Source organism: Megascapheus bottae, chromosome 9 (assembly GCF_031878675.1).
Source record: "Megascapheus bottae isolate mThoBot1 chromosome 9, mThoBot2.hap1, whole genome shotgun sequence".
Taxonomy (NCBI): domain Eukaryota; kingdom Metazoa; phylum Chordata; class Mammalia; order Rodentia; family Geomyidae; genus Megascapheus; species Megascapheus bottae.
In genome coordinates, this window is record NC_143517.1 from 45,036,641 (window position 1) to 45,055,632 (window position 18,992).

The 18,992-nt window shown below is 36.2% G+C and overlaps 1 protein-coding gene across 2 annotated transcripts in view; it reads right to left on the bottom strand.

The window, feature by feature from the left end:
- The window catches only part of Angpt1 (angiopoietin 1), a 211,740-nt gene that overhangs the window by 24,898 nt on the left and 167,850 nt on the right, over window positions 1-18,992 (bottom strand). For both annotated transcript variants that reach the window (XM_090339262.1, XM_090339261.1), the window contains exons 6-7: window positions 18,009-18,110; window positions 8,608-8,774 (exon numbers count right to left, since the gene is read on the bottom strand). In XM_090339262.1, the coding sequence (XP_090195388.1) occupies window positions 8,608-8,774; window positions 18,009-18,110 (269 nt within the window). The remainder of the gene's footprint in view (window positions 1-8,607; window positions 8,775-18,008; window positions 18,111-18,992) is intronic.

Consider the following 18,992-nt stretch of genomic DNA (forward strand, 5'->3'; position numbering starts at 1 on the left):
TATTTCCCAAAGCTCAGAAATATAATACATAATAATCATAAATTAAGTGCAAAAATGAATTGCATGACACTAAGACCTCTGTAAAACACACACACACACAAAAACACAGTAAAACAAACAAACAAACAACATACCCCAGGACCTTAAGCATACTTCAATCCCCTTGTGGTCTTGCATGACTGAGAGTCAGCACTGAGGAGTGGCTCACCGGTTGGACCCTTCTAGTATCTAAAAGTACAGTCCAACCTCAGAGACTTTTACCAAAAACTTGGTTACAGTTTTGTAAATTTTGAGATTTGCATTTTTTTGTAGAATAAACAAGTTCAAGGGAAGTAGCCTTTGTTCACAATTTTATTTCTACTTAAAAAGCAGCAAGAAACTTCTTTTGCAGTCTCTCCTAGGTGAAAGGGTGGTGGTGGAGGGGTGGATGAGCCATGGTAAAATCCACTGGGAAGGCATTGTTGGAGATTTCTCGTAAAAGAGAAAATATTTTCTTTTGTACTTGTAAAATGTGTTACAGCCTGTTCTGCAAACATGCCTCCATTGTGCTTAAGCAGGTTTTTTTAGGAACAAGATCATCAGTATGTTTATTTCTCTTCACAAGTAGTAGGAGTCTGAATTCTCCTAATCATAGATTAGGGCCCCTGTTATCAGCAGCATAATTAGGAGACACTTGGTGCTCTCTAAATACCACAGTCTTTTTCACCTGTGTTTTGTCCACATCGATCCTTTAGCTTGGAGTCTCCAATCCCTTCCCTCCTGACTCTATGTTTCACACTTGTCTCACAAACATATCCTTTCACAGATCACCAGAGATTTCCTCTCTGAAGCCTTCCCTATCTTCCTCCATCTCCTTCAATAATGCCCCCATGCCTCCTCTTCCAAACAGACTTGATCACTTTTCATAAGTATCCAACAACAGCTTAACTCCAAGTGTTCTTTACAAGGGGCTGTGAGTGTGGAGTTGAATCACCATAAATGTGAGCAGAATCTTGTGCTTTTTTCATTATTCCAGGTAAACTGCCATATACACACATATACATATATGTATTTATATATATGCTTATATAACACACGCATACATATATATAACATATACATATTAAATAACTGACCTACTTGACTTTATGCACACTCAAGTCTGGCAACTAGTGGTATGAAGTCAAGAAAATATTAGTAAGCCAGGTGCTGGTGGCTCATATGTGTAACTTTAGCTATTCAGGAGTCTGAGGTCTGAGGATTGCAGTTCAAAGGCAACCCAGGAAGGAAATTCACTAAGACTCATCTCCAATTCACCACCAAACAAAAAAGCCAGAAATAGACATGCGTCTCAAGTGGCAGAGTACTAGCCTTGAGAAAAGAAAAGCTCAAGGACAAGATCCAGGCCCCAAGACAACACACACACACACACACACACACAAACACACACACACACACACACACACACATACACACACACACACACAGCCATGATAGCAATATGATAAATGTTTGGTGGCAGTGTGCTTAGAAAAATGAATGAATGAATGCAGATTTCAGTTTCAAAATAAATAGAACATCTTTTAAGAGAATAAATTTCTTAAGGCTATGTAAGTAAACATTGAGCCAAATCCAGTTAAAATACAAAGTCATATGTGTATCTTAGTAGTATTGTATTTTAACTTGTTTGTTTGACATTTATGCAATATGGAAATTATTTTTGATTGTTTATAGGCAAGACTAAAAGAAAAGAGAAAGAGGGAGAGAGAGGCTGGAGTTGAATATAGCTGGAAATGAAGCTCATGTCAGCAACAATCCAATAAACAAAGAACCTCATTAAAACCTCATAAAAAATTCTTACACACACTCACACACGGACATGTGCTGTTATTCTATGTCAAAAGCCTCAGAGAACACAAATTTTGACTTGATGGTCTATGAGTTTCTAGCATTCTAGATTACTAATTTCGAAATACTGGTCTTCTGTCTTTGATGAATTCGCAGAAAAAAAAAATCTGTCCTGCTGTGTCTTTCATTCATTTTTTAGAAAGTGCTTCTTCTCCAGACACATGTGACACATGTGAAGAGGCCTCTGAACTTCTATTGGTGGTACTTTAATACCATGAAAGAATTATAACCCAGTGTGATAAGACCTGTGACAAAGATACACATGAATGTAACGGCAGCACATTGACAAAGAATCCCTAAGACAGAACTGAGACTTAAAGGTTAGAGATAAGTCAGGTAGAGGTGAAGGTTTGGAAGGATGGGCCTGAGTTTAGCACATGTTTCCACCACCGTGTCCTGAACATGGTTATCAATTGTATTTAGTGATCAGTGGGAATGAATTGCAGAAGAATCAAGGGAGTAGGGCTGTTCCCCGTGGCCAGGCCACCACTAGTTCTAAGTCTTCCACGAGTTGACTCCCTTGTTCTTAGCATAAGCACTGGCCATGGACTCATTCAGTCTACACTGATTCCCTAACTTCTGGATCCTCACGCCTGAAATTCCCTCACCCTGAACTATCTACCAACTAATTCCAACTTATTCCCTTTTATAACAACGTAGGGCATTCTTAGTGAGCCTCCCCAGCCTTTCAAAATTGCTTAGGACTTCCTATCCATGGCAGTTATCTTTATTAGTGTTCCTGGGATAGTGGTTGCCATTCATTCTCTTTCTTTCCTCATTCCACATGTTCATGTATCCATGGACACACTCAGATACAGGACATCACCAGCAGGATCATGGGTCATCCCCTAAGGGCAGTGTCAACTGGTTTTTGCAACATTTGCCTAGCTGCAAGTTTTTAGAAGACAACCATCTGAGACTTAATGTTACTGCTCTGAAAGAGAATCCTTTGTGAATCCTAATAATGTAGGGGTACCTGTTTACACTAACCTCAATAAATAACAGAGACTGACATTAATCTGTACTAAAGTCAAGAGAATTTTCTAACATTTGGAGGGCATGAAGCTGAGATCTGAAAAGTCTGGTTTGAAACCAGATTGGGCAAGGAAAGTGCTCAAAACACACACACACACACAAATAAAAATAAAAAAAAGAAAGAAACAAACCAGAAGTGGAACTGTGGATCAAGTGGTAGAGAACTAGTTTTGAGCACAGAAGCTCAGGGACAGAGCTCAGGCCCTTAGTTCAGACCCCAGAGCTAGCCCGTACATACAAAAAAACTATTTCTAGGTTTTAGAAAATAACCATAAAAATGTTAACTTTCTATGTAAAATTAAAACACCTACTAAATTGGAACAACACAGACAGACACAGTGACACATGAATGTCATCACAGTCCTTGGGAGACTGAATCTGATCATAAGCTTGAGGCCAGGCTAAGTTTTATAATAAGACTCGTATCTTAATGATTATGTTCTCAAGTCAAGCACAGCCAAAGAGTGAAAAGTTTGAAGTTTGGTAATTATATTACACAATGCTGTTCTTCCTGCTAAGGGTTGTCTTTGCTATACAGGGTCTTTTAATATTCCATATAGATTTTTGGATTACCTTCTCTATATCACTGAAGATTGTTGTTAGGATTTTGTATTGAATTTGTAGGTATCTTTGAGCAGTATCACCATTTTAATGATGCTAATCCTTCCAGTCTAGAAACGTGGAAAGTTTTTCCATTTTCTTAAACCTGATTCAATATTTTTTCAGATTTTTGAAATGCAAATCAAAACTAAATTGGGATTCCACTCCCCCTCCCCATCCCGATAGAATGGCCATTATGAAGAAAAGTAACAATAATAGATACTAGCAAGGATGTACCCAAAAGGAAATGTTACTACACTGTGGGAATGTCCACTTGTTAAACCACTCTGGAAAGCAGTATAGAGGTTCCTCAAAGATTAAACATAGAGCTTTCCTGTGACCCAGAAATTCTACTCCTAGGTCCAATAAATCACAAATAAGGCTACCCTAATGCTACCAGCACAACCATGTTCATTGCAGTTTTGTTTGCCATAGCCAAGATATGGAATTAACCCAGTTGCCCCATTGCTGTAAATAAATCAATAAAATATGGTGCATATACACAATGGAATTCTATGCTTCCATCAGAAAGAATGATAATGTACCATTTGTAAGGAGATGGAAAAATTTACAAAAACAATATTAAGCAAAGTAAGCCATACCCAAAGAAATATGGATTGCATTGTTTCCCTCATTTGTGGTAACTAGAATGTGCCTATAAGTCTATCCTTAAATATAGCATATGGTAAAAGACTGAAAAATTATTGTTACTGGAATATAACCACTTAAGAAAGAGGAAGGTTAGAGGGACTATGTAAGAGTAATAGCTAGGTAAGGGACTGGCCAGATCATAAAATGAGTTGTCCACTTTAACTTATAAATATTTGGAGAGTGTTCCAATTTATGGGAAAGCCTCATTGTCTGTTGGAAAAACATCAAGACAACAATAGCACATAAGAGGCAGTGGAGGTCATGGAGAAACATCAGAGAACATGAAATTAGAGGCAAGAAGACTCCCTAATAGTCTGGGTGTTAGATGATGAAGGTTTGGATAAGGTTACCTCTCAGGGGAATGGGAAGTAATGATTTCATAGTGATTGTATGCTAATTCACATGACAGGTATCACCACACTCTTACATGATTATTTATCCATATTCTCTTGGGTTCTGTAGGTTTTGTTTTCTCTCTGAGAAAATCATTCAAGTTTCCTTAGAGGATAAAAGGAAAGTAGTATATTCTAGTTTCACATTTGAAGTCTCATCTATTCATTCACAACATTTACTTTTAATCAGTAGAAATCTAGAGCTTGGGAAAATGGTTTCTTCACTTTTGTAGAATTAAATCAATATCATATGACTAGACCTAAATAAATTTACAAAACAATTTTAGGAAGAATTTTTTTTAAGGAAAACACTCTAAACTCTTCTGGATTGAATTCACAATATGGAAAATATTACAATATAAAAAGAATCTACCCCAAATTCTAAAATTTTAATTTGAGTTATAATTTAAATAGTTGAATTTGAGAAAAAGAGTGAACTGAAACTTCTTTCCTGCTCCTTCAACTGTTTCTAATGACACACACCCTTAAACATCACTATAAGTACTGATTAAAATTAAAAATAATAATCATGTATAAAATATCATGCAAATCTTGATATTAATAGTTTACATAATATATTAAATGGAGTATTCTCATCCATTCAGGTCAAGAATAGGAGCATACACCTATAATCACAGCTACTCAGGAGGAAGAGTATAGCTTCCCAAGGACAACTTGAGGAAAAAGCATTACATTCTTTCTGAAAACAAAATTTGCAATAAAAAAGAAAGGTAAAGGTAGAAATATTTATGGAGTTGCAGTTTGAGTGGTAGGGTACTTGAGTATACAGTGTTAAATTCAAAGCCCAGTTTTATAAAAACCTAAAAGGAAAAAACAGAAAAGGGAAGGAAGTGGAGTGAAAGAGTAAAGGGAAGAAGAGAGGGTTGGGGGGGAAGGAGGTGAAGAGAAGGCAAAGGAGGAAGGGAAGGGAAAAAAGAAAAGGAAGAGAAAGGAAAAGAACAAAGAGAAGAAAGGAAAGCAAGCAATAAAAAAAAGAAAAAGAAAAGGAAAGAAGAAAAAAGAAAAGAAAACCAAAAGGAATTTAAAAGGAAAAAAAGAAGCAAGGAGAGGAGAGGAGAGATGAAAACGCATAGAGAGGCATATTCAGGCTAGAATGGACAGCTTGAGGCATCATGTGGCATTACTGGCCCTGGACCAGCAATGGTGCAGGTAGGGAAGCCAGTTTCTCTAAGATTCAGGTCCATTTTATTTGAAAAAGTGAATTACACTGTTTTTGTAGCATATTTTAAACTTCTATGAGACCCAGGGATTATAAATTTTCTAATTTCCAAAAGTAAATCGTATTTTAATTACATGAGAAATTGATGATTGGCTGATCCTCTATTAAGTTCTGTTAGAAGAGAGAGCCAGAATCAGCTACACTATGACAGCAACACAGAAATAGAAATCATACTGACAAAATTCGTTCTCTCAGAGTAAAAATGGTGGGTATTACCAAAACTCAGCTTTCTTTCCCATAAAATCAGAGATATGGAAACTAATTTGGATCTCTAGCTTTATTTTATTTTATTTTATTTTATTTGCCAGTCCTGGGCTTGGGCTCAGGGTTTGAGCACTGTCCTTGGACTTTCTCAAGGCTAATACTCTACCACTTGAGCCTCAGCACCACTTCTGGCTTTTTGCTATGCATGTGGGGTACCGAGGAATCTAACCCAGGTCTTCGTGCATGCTAGGCAAGCACTCTACCACTAGGCCAAACTCCCGGCCCCCGATCTCTAGCTTTATAATTCATATCCTTAACATACACAAATCTTTCAGGAAAGAAAAATGAAGATCTACCCCAGCTAGAAAGATTTACATTTTGACCATGGATTTGTATGACAGGGCTGAGAATAAGCAATCATAGACAGAATGAGCAAAGCTTGAAGAGGGCTCTCAAACAGGAGGTTGGTATTTCTTTCTCATGCTGATCCCACAATCCATTCACTGAATACACCCCACTTCTACAATGAATGTCAGTGATCCTCCTCAATCTGCCCAAACATCTCCTTAACTCTACCACACCTATACATATGTGTGTATGCAACCAACCATTATCTATCTACACACACACACACACACACACACACACACACACACACACACACACCCCACCTTTAGAGAACACAGTGATTCTGGAAAGGAACCAAAGCCAATTTTTCAGGAGCTAGAAAAAGACTATAGACTAATCACTTGCTAGTCCTATTGTCAAGCTGCCTGATATTAGCCAAGTTTCCTATAGTTTCAAGTTTCAGTTAAACATTTACATAACAGTATCCCTGATGTTTTCAGCGGTGTGTGTGTCTCTGTGTGCATGCTAGAAAACTCTCAAAATATTGACTTCCTTGGAAACATTTCTTCTTACACTGCATTGCCTTTTATAAATGTCTGGTTCCTTGAGCTGCTGTCAAGTACACCCTCACTGCTCCGAGGGGAACATCAACTCTTTAGATCTATTTCTCATCCGTTGGGGTGACATACTCACTGTTTGTTGAGAAAATGATTATTATGTCTCCAAGGATCTAACTCTATACAAAATCTATTAAAATGAAATGAATCTATTAAAATGAAATGCCATGCAAAGGATGCAGAATTTAACTCCTAAGGAATGTTATGTCTGGAAAAGAAAGAATCGCACTGTGAGGAGACATCCACCCTGGACAGAACAAAGCACAGGGTGTCAGTTGGTTACTGCGGCTGTTACTTGAAAAGCAGTGTCATCTGTTCACACATACAACTGTGTTTCCAAGGCAGAGGTAAGCACAACACTGAAAGTTAAAATTTGCTGAGTATAGAATTGAGGCATGTATAGATAATGACTTCTGCAACTATTCCATAATGATAGTGATAAAAGCCTGAATAAAATATCCTATCTGCCTTCCTGGGTGTGCCCAAGGAATGCCAATCATGCCTTTATGACCTTATAACAAACCTCAACAGTGAGCTCTGCAAGATTAGACAACTTGTCATCACTGACTGCCCAATGGCCAGTGCCAGAAGATTTCTTGGAATGTATAGAAGTAGCACAAGAAAATATTCATGGAATAAATTTATGACATTATTGCCTCCGGCATAATTTATTTTTTTCCCTAGTGTATAAGCAGCTAAATTGAAAATTAAAAATATTTAAAATTTAGTGTCCTATTCTATTTTTATAGCTCATATTTTAAGTAGACTTATGATACATATTATTTATTTGTTTGTTTGGTTGGTTGGTTGGTTTTTTTTTGCCAATCCTGGGGCTTCAACTCAGGGACTGCGAACTGTCCTTGGGCTTTCTCAAGGCTAGTGCTCTACCACTAGAGCCATAGCACTACTTTGGCTTTTTCTTTGTATGTAGTACTGAGCAATAGAACCCAGGGCTTCATGCATGCTAGGCGAGCACTCTACCACTAGGCCAAACTCCCAGCCCTATTTTTGATGAAACTAGCGTTGAAACTCAGATCCTCATATTGGAGACGCTTTACCTTATACCTTGTACCATGTATATTCATAACATTAGTTGGATTTATTTTTGTCCTTTACACTGTTTACACAATGAAAGAAAACCCTCTTACATATGCTTTATATCCCTTCTTTTATGCAAATCTTTCCAACGCCTAGGCATAATCCTTCCTTCCTTCAAGATAATTTAAAAAATAAACGTAAGAAAGGTAAATAAAGCAGTAGAAAATTCTTGGGCAAAAGGGAGAGATTATTATTTCAGACCGCCATGTTTGTGTCATTTCTGATAGGAGTCATATATACGAGCCTGTTTCACCTTCCTAGGTAAGAACATACCAATAACAATAATATTATCCTTGATTTAATTCTAGAATTTGAGTCAACATCAAAGGTAGTCAGGCAGTCTGTGAAAACTGATATTTAAGACTTTCAAGAAATCTTTACAGGCTCTCTGTATTTCTTTGTCATGGACCTACATAAAGAAGCGATTTTCATCTTATGGACTATTTTAATCATTCATTGTTTTCACACTCTTCCACTCAAGCTCCTCAGTGGCAGAATTAAAGGCAGTTGAGTACTGCCCTGAGATATGACTTACCTATAGTTTTGCTTTTCATTTCCTATGTGGAATCTGTCATACTGTGAGTAGGCTTGGTTTCCCTCCCAATCCATTAACTCGATCCTTAGGGTGTACTGCCTCTGACTAGTCATTGCAAAAATAAACTCATTCCCCAGCCAATATTCACCAGAGGGATTTCCAAAACCCTGGGAAAGAAGACAGAAATACATTTGTAATCCAGAGAGAATTATTTTTTTATGTTCAGCATCAATTTTCTAAATAACAATAAAATGTCATTAGTTAAAAGGAAGATACTCCTCTCAGACATATATATATATATATATACATATATTAATAAACAAACCTATAAGTCCATGAGTAAACTCATGTATGTTGCTTCATTGGCATGGATTTGTGTTTGAGAAGACTGTGAGACAGCAGAGTTAACTACTACATTTTAGGTGTCCACAATTTCTTTAGAAGGCATTGCAAGGTAATACCTGAGGAATCAGTTTAAATCTTGGGTACATGCTTGTCTTACTTATCCACATATGAGCTCTTTGACAATAAAAGCTGTGTTTTTATGAATCAACACCTGATGGACAGCTCGCACACACTGAGCACTTTAAGTATTTATTGAAGTTGAAAGAAAAGGAAGGCAGGTAGGCAAAAGCGAGGAAAAGAAGGAAGGAAAGAAAGAAAGAAGGAAAGAGGCAAGGAAGGAAGGAAAGAAGGAAGGAAAGAAGGAAGGAAGGAAGGAAGGAAGGAAGGAAGGAAGGAAGGAAGGAAGGAAGGAAGGAAGGAAGGAAGGAAACAATAACAGAAGGAGGTATGCATTTTACACTTACCTTTAGGGCAGTAACCTTACAACACATTTAGTGTGGCTGAATTCAGTTGCTCTGATTGAAAAGTAAATGCCTAGTTCCATATTTCCTCAATCCGAGGAAAGTCATGTAAGTGTGCATGTGAAGAAAGTCCCTGATTTGCTTTGTGTACTATTTATATTAAAAGACCATTCCAGTTTTATTATGAGACAAACTGATGTTTCAAAAAGAAATGGATTCCAGTTAAAAGTGCATTTCTTTTTTCATTATTTAGAGAATATTAAGTCCTGTAATCAAATCCATGTAGATAAGAACTTACATATTTAACAGAGTGCATTTACCTCTGTAGAAATGGAAAAAATAAATAACTGTTCTAGACCAATATGGCTATAAATGTCTCTATAATGAAAAGTGGCATTTATTAACAAAAGTTTCATTCTACATTTAAAAGTATAATGGAGGGGCCGGGAGTTTGGCCTAGTGGTAGAATGCTTGCCTAGCATGCACGAAGACCTGGGTTTGATTCCTCGGTACCACATACATAGAAAAAAGCCAGAAATGGTGCTGAGGCTCAAGTGGTAGAGCTCTAGCCACTGAGAAAGTCCAAGGATAGTGTTCAGGCCCTGGGCTCAAGCCCAGGACTGGCCAAAACAAAACAAAACAACAAAAAAAAGTACAATGGAAATGCTTAAAATAATAAAAGCATTCTTAATTTTTTCACTGTATACGAAACTTGAAAACTGTTGCTTCTTTCCAAACTTTATCTAATTTTTAGAACTATATGTATAATAATTTTCTCCACTGTATTGTTTCACCAACCGAATTAATGAATCAGCATTCTCTGTTTCTTTTAAGGCACTGAAGTGCACTGTATACTAAAATTGCATTAAATACAGCATGCCCTATTGCCTCTGAAATGGAATTACTTCCCAAAGACCAGCAATAATTGGTGTCAACCTTAATTTTTTTAATCAGTTTTGCTATCATGACAACAATTTTTATTGTATATGAACTATGTATGTTATATATCAATGAGGAAAGAAGGTTTTTTCTTTCAAAAAATTAAAAAGCCTAACTTAAATGTTTTGTCTCTAATCTTAAAAAAAATAGATGTTTCTAAGACAAGAAAGAATAAAAAAATTCGAGACATTTAACATAGAGTACTTTTCAAGGTTCTTTCAGTATTATTTTTAAGGGACTGAAAATTAGAGTTTTAATGTGCTCTATTATAAGTCAGCTTATGAGAGAACTCCTGACCCAGAATCCCAAACTGTAGCTTTACATTCAACAATTTATATTTAAAATTAAAGTGAAATATATTAATATGCATATATATGTATACATAGACACACTTTCAAAGTGATTTCCTCAATTTAATTTAGTTTGAATTGAATCTGTTTGGTCTGGCTTACACTGCACATCTGTTTGCCTGAATCCCATCTCCCCATATCAAAGAGAAAAATACAGGACTGGTTGAAATGAACACTCCAGTGACTTCTGTGTCTCTGTTTCTGGTACTCTAGTCATCGTTTGCAAAAACACAAGAATAGCAGGAAAAAAGCAGAGCAATCTTTTTTGTTTGTTTGGGATAAGAATTTTAAATGTTCTTATGGAAGTTTGTGCTAACTTATTTTTTTCCAGTTCTGAGGCTTGACCTAGATCCTGGGCACTGGTTTGAGCTTTTGCAAGGCTAGCCTTCTACCATTTGAACCATGGCACCACTTCTAGCTTTCTTCCCCCCTCTGTATGTGGTACATACATTCCGGTTTGTTTTTTTTTTTGCATGCTAGCACTAGAGCTGCACTTCCTGCCCTGTATTAACTTTGAAGAAGAAATCTTATCATCTTAAATGCCTAAGCAACATCCAAAGGACTTGGGGCTAAAAGTTCAAGAGTTACCACAGCCTCCATTGCAGCAGCCCTTGGGAAGAGACTGAACACCCCTGGGGTTTCCCTGCAGTCCCTGTCAGCTCAGTCACAGCCACTGTCTCTCCTTTATCCACTGCTGACTCCACTTTGTTACAGCCACTGTAAAAGAGACTCAGCAATGATACTAAGTTAAGTGAAAAGCCTGGGAACGATGAAGTGTTATTTTTTAGATCACACATTTCCATGTTGTTGGAAGCATTGTGTGAATAAAGCTCTCCGGCTTCTTCAGAGAGAAGGGCAATGTATTGGGATGTGCCTCAGATGTGTGTAAATACACAGTCATTCATTCCTACAAAAGCCTCTATTCAAGGCACACTAAACTGTATGTCTCCCAGAGTAGAGAAAACTAGCACTTACTAAACAGTTTGCTATTATTTTTCACTGACTTTCCTGAAAAGTTAACTAACAATTTAGTGAAAGAAGTAAAAGAAAATTTGCACTAGGAACCTATTTTCTTTTCTTTTTTCTTGCCAGTTCTGGGCTTGGGCTCAGGGCTGGAGCACTGTCCTTGCGTTTTTTTTTCTCAAGGATAGAGTTCTACCACTTGAGCCACAGCACTACTTCTGGCTTTTTTCTATGTATGTGGTACCAAGGAATCGAACCCCAGTCCTTGTGCATGCTAGGTAAGCACTCTACCATTAGGCCAAACTCCTGGCCCAAGGAACCAAATTTTAATATTAAACATCTTTTCAAAAGAAAATCTACCACCAACGGAAACAAAAACCCATATAAACACTTGTTTGATGGCAATGAATCAATATGGCTGGTCGAGATTTCTGGGAGGGAAGAAATCTAATAGCCAAGTACAGTGAAGCAGAAGCAACTACTTCATCATAAAGATGAAAAATGTTTTATTTCAGTAGAGGCTAAATGGAAATTTATTCTCACTTTAGTAAGCTGTCTATTGGATAGTTTATCAGGAATGATCAAAAATCTGATATGTAGAATCGTGTAGTCTTGGTTGGATTAAATAACCTCATTGTTTATCTCTGCTCCAGTTTGAATCCTTCTTAGGTCACATATTTACTGTGGAACTTTCTACTTTACTCTGAGCATCAGTTTTCTTATCTGAAAAGCATGAATTAGAAAAAAATTATCTCCATAAATGTGAGAATGCAATATACGTAAATCACTTAACAAAGTGCTGAGGGATGAAAAGCACTTGACTAAAATCTGTTGCTATAACTGAAAGATATAGCACAATGCATTCTTTTCTGTTTTGTTGCCATTCTTCCATAAGACTATGAGATATTTGAGATTATTCAGGAACCTTTCCACATTGTATGAGCCAGGGAACCAAATATGTTAGGGTCTTGCCTTTGTTAAACATAAATAAGAGAATATAAAAATAATTACTTAAGAAGCATGTTTAGTTTTTAAAAGATATTATCTTTTAAATTCAACATGTCAGTTTATGAGTGCAATGAATCGAGATCATCACCTCTTTTATTATATACTGGCAACTACTGTACTATTATGACAAGTGGAGTGTTTATACAAATGTACAAATTTTGTTGGTTTGTTGGTGGTGGTGATTGTAGTGGTGTTTGTGTGTGTGTGTTGTGTGTGTGTGTTTATGTGTATGCTGTGACTGTGGTTTGAACTTAAGGTCTTGGAGGTGTTCATTAGCTTTATGTATTCAAGATTAGTGTTCTGCCACTAGAACCATGACTCTATTTCTGGCTTTGGGGACTAGAGGTAAAAATTGCATGGACTCTCTTGCATATGGTGCCTTCAAACCTTAATCCTCATATCATAGATTTCGCAGTAGGTCTTGCAGGGTTATAGGCATGAACCACCTGTGCCCAACTGTCATTTTAATTTGAGAAAATATCCTATGAAAAATTAAAATGAATTATTTATGAAAGTGGAGCTCAACAGTAGTACATATAAAAGCAGAAACTACCTCCGCATCCTTATCAATGGTTCTTAATATTGACATATCTGTCTTTAACTTTCCCTTGGTCTCATTTCTTTAATCCTGTACTCTTTACATTTTATACACTTTAGGATCTATAAAAGATGAATTCTACTTATGCTAATGAATTATTTCTTCTGATAGTTGTTTTCAGCTTGAAGTGCATATCAGAAATGGAGATGACTTAGTACACCATGGAAATGTGACCTCATTGTGATTGAAATAGATTTAGACATCAGTATATTTAAAAGGAATTGCAGATTAGTCTGCTATAAACCAAAGAGGGAAAGTAGTATAAAAAGGAGGGGAATAAATGTTCCAGGTACAATTCCAATTAATACCTTAGATAAAGTAGAGCAGGCATAAAACCACTGCTTCATAATGAGCTCAATAGCAGGAGGCAAATGTTGATTATGAATCTAAAATTGAGTTTTTCAAAGGTGTTTTTAATTACAAAGATTCTGTAACATACACAAATAAAAGAGGAAACTTTTTAAAATTTCGGTTGTGGGGCTTGAACTCTGGGCCTGGGCACTATCCCAGAGGTCTTCAGCTCAAGGCTAGTACTCTAACACTTGAGCCACAGCACCACTTTCGATTTTCTGGTGGTTAATTGGAGATAAGAGTCCCACGGACTTTCATGCTGGGCTGGCTTTGAAGTGCAATCTTCAGATCTTAGTCTCCTGAGTAGCTAGGATTATAGGCCTGTGCCACTGGCACCTGGTTTCTCCACTGAATATTTAAGGAGAGTAAAGGAAAAGAAACACTGGAATTTAATTGAAAATAATGGCAACAGGAAGGAAGGAAGAAAGGAAGGAAAGAAGGACAGAAGAGAGGGAGGGAAGGAGAGAGGAAGGAATGGAAGACACAAAGATACACTAAGGTAAAGACCAACACTCATTAGTTTTTGCTAAAACCTGAACAAATGTTCAAATTTAGCTTGTGCTTTTGCTAAGTTAATTAAGTAACTATCTCTGATACTTTGTTTTGTCTAATAATCCTCACAGGAATTATTGACTTTTTACAGAAAAATGAAATTGAAACCAGACATATCCTGTGTCCTGTAGGTTGCATCTTTCTTTCATAAGGCTAAGCTTTGAATTTCTAATGGTGTTTGAATGGAATCAAATATGAGTTAGAAGTATCTTTTAACTTCTGAGACATCCAGCCCATGAAGCCAACGAATGATGTTAAGAAGTATTTATTTTTAAAAAGCAATGATTTTCTATGTTGTACTTTTTAAAATGTGATTATGTTAAAATGCACTTCAACATCAGGAGTCTGAGCTCTGAGGATTGTGGTTCAAAGCCAGCCCCGGTAGAAAAGTTCATGAGACTCTTATTTCCATTATACTACTCAGAAAAAGCTGGAAGTGATGCTGTGGCTCAAGTGGTAGAGCACTAGCATTAGAACAAAAAGGCTCAGGAACAGAGCTCAATGCAGACAGAATTCAAATCCCATGACAAAGCAAACAGAAAATCTCTACAGACTTCTTTCTCAGAAAATATGTTCACAAATTCATGGCAAAGATTTTGCTGGATCTCTTTCTAAGGGAGGTTAAGTAAAAGCAAAGCTCAGGTAATAAATAATCTCCCACAGGCTTAAAATCCATGTTGCGGGCCAAAGAAATTTCTAACCTTCCATGTTGAAAGAGTTTTAAAAAATAATGATAATATATAATACATATCTGTAATTTCATATGTTGATTATCTTATAATTATGGAAACCACATAGGTCATAAACACTCCATGAGTACATGGGGTACAAAAGGAAGGAGAGAGGAAAGACAGGAAGGGAGATGTGAGAAACAGTACTATTCAGTGCAGGAATATAGTCCTAGATTATTCAACAGTAGACCAGGGAACGAGGATGTCCTGGCACATGCTGGGAAGTCTGCATTTCCTCAAGGGTTCTGCCCCTCAGCTGAACTGAGTGGTTAGTCACAGGAAATAGCAGTAGGTATGACTGATAAGATTTGGCATAAAGATTGATGGAAGCAGCTAAAAACACTTTCATTTTAACCATGCGTTGTTAACCAAGTTGGTCACATATTATGAATCCTTTCAATTAAAAAACAAAAGTCTTCAGATTCATTTGTGCCAAAATGTTTTAGAATTTTGGAGTGGAAGTCATTTTTCTTACCATGATAAATCATAACAGTCTTTGTCATTTAAAATAGGAGAATGGGTTAAACTCCATTAAAATCTATTATTAGGCATGGTGGCTCACGCCTGTAATCCTAGCTACTCAGGAGGCTGAGATCTGAGAATCATGGTTCAAAGACAGCTCTGGCACTAAAGTCCATGAGACTCTTATCTCCATTTAACCACTAGAAAACCGGAAGTGGCACTGTGGCTCACAGGGTAGGGTGATAGCCTTGAGCTTGAAGACCTCTGGGACAGTGCCCAGGCCCAGAGTCCAAGCCCCAAAACCGACCAAAGAAAACCCCAAAAACCAAAAGACAAAAAAAATCTATTATTAAAGGGTAATGCCAGGCTTTTTCCAATAATAAAAAAGAGATTTCTTAAAAATTGATACATTTGGCACTTTGAGAAATGAATCAGTTTCATACCTAACAAGTCAGTATCTCTTAATGAGCTTAGCTTGCCAGATAGCACATGTTTACAGCTAATAATTTACCATTTTGAAAAATCACAGTGATAGCCATCTATTCATTTTTTGTAATAATTTTAATGCTAATGCATTTAGATTTTTGTGAATCTTCAATATGATTCTCAGTGAACTCATATTTCCTTACCTATAGCAATGACTATGAATTAAAAAAGATTACAAAAGAGCAAAGAAAGGAAGCTTTGTGGACACTCAGCTATTTTAATCTTTTATAGAGTGAGTAATTTACTACCATAATTTCTATAATCCAGCTAGCAGCAAGGGGCTTTAGGAACTGATGAAACATCACAGTATCCGTGATCATTCAGAATGATGGCTGAGTTCTTTCTATCAAAGAAGAACATGACTTGCTACTTGAGAGGAAGTCAGTTCTTGTTAGAAATAATTATATTAATGATTACTGTATTAACAGTATATCAGCATAACAATATCGAAAGATTTTGTTCATATGTAGTCAAAATATTTGTCCCTGAAATGTTTCTCTATCCATGATTGAAATGACCTCTAAATCCATGTTAAATTCAAGATTCCAATTCAGAGGGCTGAGATGGAGCTTGAGGCCATCATTTCCACCAGCAAGCTCTCAGATAAGAAGGACATTGCAGATTCACATTGTCAGTAGAAGCTCTAGTATAAATGTTTCTATTCAGCCACTTCAATAAGCATCAGACAGATTTACACTTAATTATTTTTTTCTCTCCAGGTTAAACAGTACCCAGCATTCACTTTTTCTAGATATTACTTCTATTTTTTTATATTTGTGATAACATTTTACTTGATAATAATACAAATATGTTTTGTAGTATGCATAAAATGAAAGGCACTGTAATAGAGCATCTTTAGGCCTAACAAATTGTGTAATACAGTTGATTCACAACAGCTGTATGAGTTTTGACACTTGAATATTTCACCTCTGTGCTGCGCTGCTCATTTTGACTGCTTAGTTTGGTGGTTAGTTCATGCCTGAATGGTGGTGAACTATCACCATCAGATAGCTCATCTTCAATTTTGTGACTTCTAAAGTCACTGAATACAAAAGAGAATATGAGTTAACATCTTTGGGTGGCAGTCAAGAAAATGGAAGGCAGAAGGGTAGATCTGTTTTCCTTGGCTTGGCTTTGATTTTTTAGTGTTTCATTTATTTATTTATTTTTCTTGTTACCTGGTATATTGCATATACATTTATTTGTTTTTCTCATACATTTTTATTGTAATTAATAGAAGGATTACATTATATTCACCAGATAGAAGGTGCATTACTTTACAAACATTGATACCCTTTCTCATGTCTTGGTCCCCATTTCCCTCCCCCCACCCTGCCCCTCATCTTGTTTTCCCCCTTTCCCTATCAAATTTCAAATAACCATCATTTTCTATTTTCTTAGAAATGTTGATCTTCCTAATCTCAGTTTCCTCTTCAAGTAGGGGTAATGTTAGTTTTAATGTTTGGTATCAAAAATTATGTAAGGATTTATGTACATAATAATTATGTACAAAAAGATTAGAGATGATGATAAAATGATGATGAGGAAGAGGAGGAGGATATGATGATGGTGGTGGTGGTGACATTATTGTTGTTTTAGAGAACTCAATAAGCCAACCAAGTTTTGAAATTCTTGCCGTATGCATCCCTATTACATTGAATCTGGATTTGCCTTGTTATCAAATTTAACCAATAATATTCAATAAAAATCATAGTGTCGTTTCTGGGTCTATTAAAATTTGAAAAAGCTGAAGACTTTTACTTCTTTATTTGGGGTGGCTGAATGTGACATGAGAAGTCTGACAAACCTGAATCCCTAAAGCCAGCCTAAACCAATGAATGAGCTATATGGAAGAATTGCCATTCAAGGAATTGGCCTACCTCAGTGTGGGTTCTGGCTGCCTCAACCCTCTTTTCAACTAGGAACAGACCCACACAATCCACCAAATAACTCTAGCAAAGCACCTTTCCTTCCCACATGCATATGGGAATCATTTACTGAAAATGATTTATGAGTATTTTGTGTCTAATGAAAATAATGTTGGTAATATTACTATTATTTAATATTTTAAATTACTCCATAGGCTTCTCTTATAACTTGGTGAAGAAAACCTTGGGATAAAACATTAAAAACATTTCAAATTCTTCCAACTTACCATTTTATATTCTTTCCAGCCTCTTTGGAAATCTACACTTCCATCCTCACGATGTTGTATTACAGTCCAGCCTCCTCCATTGAGATCCATATTGCAGAACACCTGAAAGACAACCCGAAAGTAAAGGTCAGTACAATTTATGTGTGTTTTAAAGAAACATCTATCTAACAAGTTTTAAAGCAGAAATCATATAGATGGGTCTATAGGCTTGTTAGAAGAAGAAAAATAATTGGAAAAAGTTAATTAAAACATTGTATTATTTCAGTTAGTCATATTTGAATTGCTTTTAATTAAATTCATCACAGTTATATTATTTACTTGTAGAAAGTCAGATGAGATAAAAAATGAATAGTCTCATGGTCAATCTGCTTCTACCTTTGTGGACTTTCAAAAATCTTTATCTGAAATGGAAATAGGCACTTATGTAAATACAAGGTTTAAGAGTACTACTAAAGTTTCCAAACTGAAGGCCATTTTATGACTCAAGATTTCTAAATCTTTGGTCAAAATTGCAAAACCTTTATGAGAAAAAAATTGGGGGGAGAGTTTTTGGATTGTGACATTTAAATACTTCATTTTCATTGCATTATTACTACAGACATACATACCAAAATAATTATTCTTGATTGGCCAACTTCACTTATAGGCACAATTTTGGTTTTTAGTATGTGGAGAACACATTATTTGTTTAATGTTTAGTCATGAATAGTATGAAGAGAACAGGACATAGTGCATTCTTTCTGACTGCCACAATCATTTCTTTTCCACAAGGAAAAGTTAGCCAAATAATTTAAAGATTCATATTTGTTTCAATTATTATAAATATAGTTGTATGTATTTAAAAATGGATTTATTTCTCCCAGAGCTCACCACAGAAGAGACTCTAGAATGGGATTATCTTTGGAAAGCAAGCACTCTAATTAGCATATCTTGAATGTTGCCCCTGGAAGATGTAAGGCCAGGGCTATAGGAAACATCATTCTC